The sequence below is a fragment of the Marmota monax genome, unplaced genomic scaffold (assembly GCF_021218885.2).
Source record: "Marmota monax isolate L192 unplaced genomic scaffold, Marmota_monax_Labrador192_F-V1.1 WCK01_AAM20220418_F8-fsc02605, whole genome shotgun sequence".
Classification (NCBI taxonomy): domain Eukaryota; kingdom Metazoa; phylum Chordata; class Mammalia; order Rodentia; family Sciuridae; genus Marmota; species Marmota monax.
Genome location: NW_026693759.1, coordinates 1 through 4209, shown reverse-complemented (window position 1 = coordinate 4209; position 4209 = coordinate 1). Strand labels below are relative to the sequence as shown.

At 44.5% G+C, this 4209-nt stretch overlaps 1 protein-coding gene across 1 annotated transcript; it reads right to left on the bottom strand.

Moving 5' to 3' along the window:
- Positions 1–2573: 2573 nt before the first annotated feature.
- On the bottom strand, positions 2574–3966 carry LOC131424799 (uncharacterized). Its single transcript, XM_058584436.1, has 2 exons — positions 3844–3966; positions 2574–3805 (listed from the first exon to the last, which is right to left on the bottom strand). The coding sequence occupies exon 2, from the start codon at positions 3516–3518 to the stop codon at positions 2574–2576; it is 945 nt and encodes a 314-aa protein (XP_058440419.1). The 5' UTR covers positions 3519–3805; positions 3844–3966.
- Between the last annotated feature and the right edge of the window lie 243 nt (positions 3967–4209).

The window sequence follows — 4209 nt, the reverse complement described above, 5'->3', positions numbered from 1 at the left end:
CTTGAGCCCCAAGGAATGGACCTGCCTATCTGTGGACTGAGACCTCTGAAACCATAAGCTTCCAAGTAAACTTTTCCTCCTCTACAGTTGTTCTGGTTAGATCATTTAGTCACAGCAGTGAAAAAAGCTGATTAAAAATAGGGCTTATGTTAGATGATTTTTGACAACTACAGTCTGAAATAAATATTCTGAGTATGTTTGAGGTAGACTAGGTTAAACTATGATGTTTAGAAAATTAGATGTATTCCATCCATTTATTATGATGTAAAACCATTATGATTTGAAGAGCTTATATATGAAAGCTGTCCTTCAATCCTTTGTCTCTTCCCACATTTTGCTATATGCAGTTAAGAGAACGTATGCAGTATCACAGACACTTTGCTGCTTGTAGCGTTCTTATACAATATATCCTAGTTCATCACGCTGAAGGTCTACCTTCCATGAAATACTAGGACATGGAAATAATTCAATAAAATCTTTGCCATTTTAACAAGAGTGGCCTTTCCTCCAGGTTCTAATACCTTATTCATCTGTATCATCTAAGATATATCAGAATAGCCTTCTTCACATTCTGCTCATGACCTACTTAAGAAATCTCTAAGGAGAATGTGGCTATCTCACAGCTCTCCTTCTGAGACTTACAAGAATTGCCTTTAACGCTCTCCTCATGACATCCCAGATTTTTTCCAACATTCATTTCAAAGTTGTTATAGCTTCTAATTGGTACTTAGTTCCAAAACCATTTCTACATTTTCAGGTATTTGAAACATGTCGCGACCCCTTGCCCGCAAGGAAGACGCAACTCGGGAATCTTCTTTCAACAGTTTATTCAGGCCCTGGATATTTCTTCTTCTCCTCTTGGATGCCCCTCCCAGCCTTAATAAAGCATCCCAAGCCCCAATGCAAAGCTGCCGTGTGGAGCTTTCTCACAGGGTGATGTACAGGGTGGTGAAAAATCATGTGCCAACTCTCCCAGATAAGGAGTTGTTTGTCACAGACCACAGCGGAGCCAGCGTCATCTTGTAATGGCGACCATAATCTGCAGAAACGGCAGAAGCGGCTCACCACAGTTCCCCCTTTTCTGTTTTCTTAAAACAATACAGGCGAGAGTAGAGGTCCTATCCCACTGTGCAGAAGTGGCTGCATAGTATGACTCAGTCCTAAGGAGGCGCCTTCCCCAGATCTGAAGCCATATCAGCCGACGCCTTTTTTCGTGGGGCGGGGCGTGGACGCGTCTAACCCGCATGCAATAGGACATGCTCTCCTTGAGGTCCACGTCAAGGATCACTCAAGTGCAGTGCCTTGCCTCGCATCCTATATCGTGACGATGGTGGACGAAGGGGGATAGCTGAGGCTGAACTGTGGCTGTTTATAATGACAAACAAGTTGACAGCACCCTGAAAGAAAGGCACGGACTTTAAGGCGATAGAAAAGCACTAGTGTGGAAACCCATCTGCGTGCAATGGCAGTAATACCGGCAGAGTGCAAGGGCTTTCCAACACTAAGAGAATAACAAGGAAAGTCATGTCGATCCCAGTGCAATGTTATAATAACTTGGGGTGTAACGACCATGACAAAGGTTTACTGCTTAAGATGCGCAAGCCAGACTTGAGGCGAGTTGCCATTTTCTAAAGCTGCAAGAGCTTGTATGATCATAGCCTTTTCTTGTGCATGGCGAGTTTTAAGGCGACAGAGAAGCCACAAACAAAGCACAACACTGAAGCAACACATTGCACCAAAAATGCCTACTCCCACCCACTCTTTGAAGAAGGAAAAAGCAGAAGATATCCAATCAGTGAATTGACCCAAAGTCACGGGATCGACACGGGTACTGTTCAAGACAGCTATCTGGGTTAGTTGAGACTGGATCATGTTTTCTGCTTCCATGGACCAGGTTCCGGATGGATACTCCCCGATGATGTGGGAGGCATTTCTGGAATCATAAAATCTGACAGAGGTTATACATAAATGTGCACGTTGATCAACACAACCCAAATGTACTAGGTCAGACAATTCCTCAACTTGAGCTTGAAGCAGATCTATCCTTTGATTAGCAGCCAGAATCCCAGATAAAATGTGTTGATTAATTCTACTTTGAGATTCAAGTATGGTGGATGTTTGTTGAATAACCTGATTAATAGTGGCAGCAGTTTGTACCTGGCTGGCCATGGCTACTCCAGCTATAACTGCTGCAGCAGCAGACACCGCCACAGCTGTCACTATAGCTGCCGTAATTCCAAAATCTCTACGGGCTCTAATCAGTTCAACAATAGGAAAAGACTCTGGATCTGCAGTAACCGGGATCGGGACAAAGGTTGGAAATTTCATAACCATTGCCATAGGCCAGGATCCATTCCAACACTCAGACAAATAACAGGTAATATTAGAACAATTAAGCATCCCCTGTAATGTAACATTAGCCAAAAGAAACAGGAACGGAGATTGGAGATGGACTGCTGCGGAGGGTAATGTAGCATTAGATAACTGTGAATTATTTGCAGAAATTTTAAGCCTCCTACCTCGCTCCGAGTCTTGGGTACTTCCAGAAACATTAAACAGCCAACTTTGGACTCCTAATATTTCCCTGGGGAAACACAAGCGCGGACTAGACTAGCCCAATCTGAGGGAGTCATGCAAAATCTAGTAAGTCCCTCCACCTGAGTGAGAGTGAAAGCGGCATCTATGCCATAAGTGCGGACAGATTCTGCCAAGGTTTTAATTATCTTAAAGTCTAAAGGCTCATGATATCTTCCCCTGTTATTGTCCTGAAATACAGGGTATGCAAGTCCCATATCTGTATTAACTGTCCTCCAAACTTGTGCATGAAAAGATCTCCCGGAACCTTGGCTCCCCCCCACATACGGAGGTGGGGCAATCGGCACCATATCTTCTTCTAGATATTCTACCTCCTCCTCCTCAGAGTTTTGTTGACCGATGTTAACTCCCTTCCCCTTCTTACAGTAGGCCTGTGTGCCCTGTGTCTCCTTTTTCTTCTTTTTCATTTTTATCTTATGTAGTTGTTGTAACAATATATCAAGGTCCTCAGAACTCTCTGAGTCGCTTGTGTTCTCAGGCGTTTTTAATTCGGTCAAGTCTGGGTAGAGCCTTCTCCTATTTTTATCTTCAGGCTCTTTTGCCTTCTCACTACTGTTACTTTTAATACTCTCTGCCACTTCACTACATGATCCTTCAGATTTTTCCTCATGCAGTTGCTCAAGAATAGCTTGACCCTCACTCACAGCTTCCTGGCATTTACCATCTGTTATACATCCTCTAACTAACTTCCAAAGTAGTATAATGCCACCCTGCAAGGTACCTTGCTCATGAGCGAAATCTAGATCTTTCCCTAATTTGTCCCAGCTGGGAACCGTAAGACTCCCTGAAAAAGCAAACCAAGGAGCCGCGATATCAGCTTCTCTTAAAAACATCTGCAAAGTACTCTGCTTTATCTTAAGTCCTTTTGAATGTAACAACCCATCTAGGGCCAACAAAATTGGGCTTGAAGAAGCAACGCCCATAATGTTTTTAGAGCTATAAAGAAAGTGAAAGTACAAAAGTCCCCACTCTCTTCCTTTTACAGGGGAGCGTCCCTGTCATCACAACAACAAAAGAAGCACAAAAAACAAAAGCGAAATGACACAACAACAAAAGAAACACAGAAAACAAAAGCGAAAGTAGAAGCAAAAGTACACAGTGCAGCTGCAATAAAATGTAATGCTCTCTCTTTACAGAGGAGCTGCCCGGCTTTGGTCGCGGATCCCACTTACCTGGGACTAACCCCGCTTTGATCGCGGATCCCACTTACCTGGGACTAACCCCGCTTTGATCGCGGATCCCACTTACCTGGGACTAACCGGTGCACCACCCCTGACTGTTGAAAGTTCTGGTTCCCGGGTCTCGGCACCACTTGTCGCTACCCCTTGCCCGCAAGGAAGACGCAACTCGGGAATCTTCTTTCAACAGTTTATTCAGGCCCTGGATATTTCTTCTTCTCCTCTTGGATGCCCCTCCCAGCCTTAATAAAGCATCCCAAGCCCCAATGCAAAGCTGCCGTGTGGAGCTTTCTCACAGGGTGATGTACAGGGTGGTGAAAAATCATGTGCCAACTCTCCCAGATAAGGAGTTGTTTGTCACAGACCACAGCGGAGCCAGCGTCATCTTGTAATGGCGACCATAATCTGCAGAAACGGCAGAAGCGGCTCACCACAG

Coding starts and splice junctions, on each gene's coding strand:
- LOC131424799 (XM_058584436.1), bottom strand. CDS start 3,518: ATGGGCGTTGCTTCTTCAAGCCCAATTTTGTTGGCCCTAGATGGGTTG.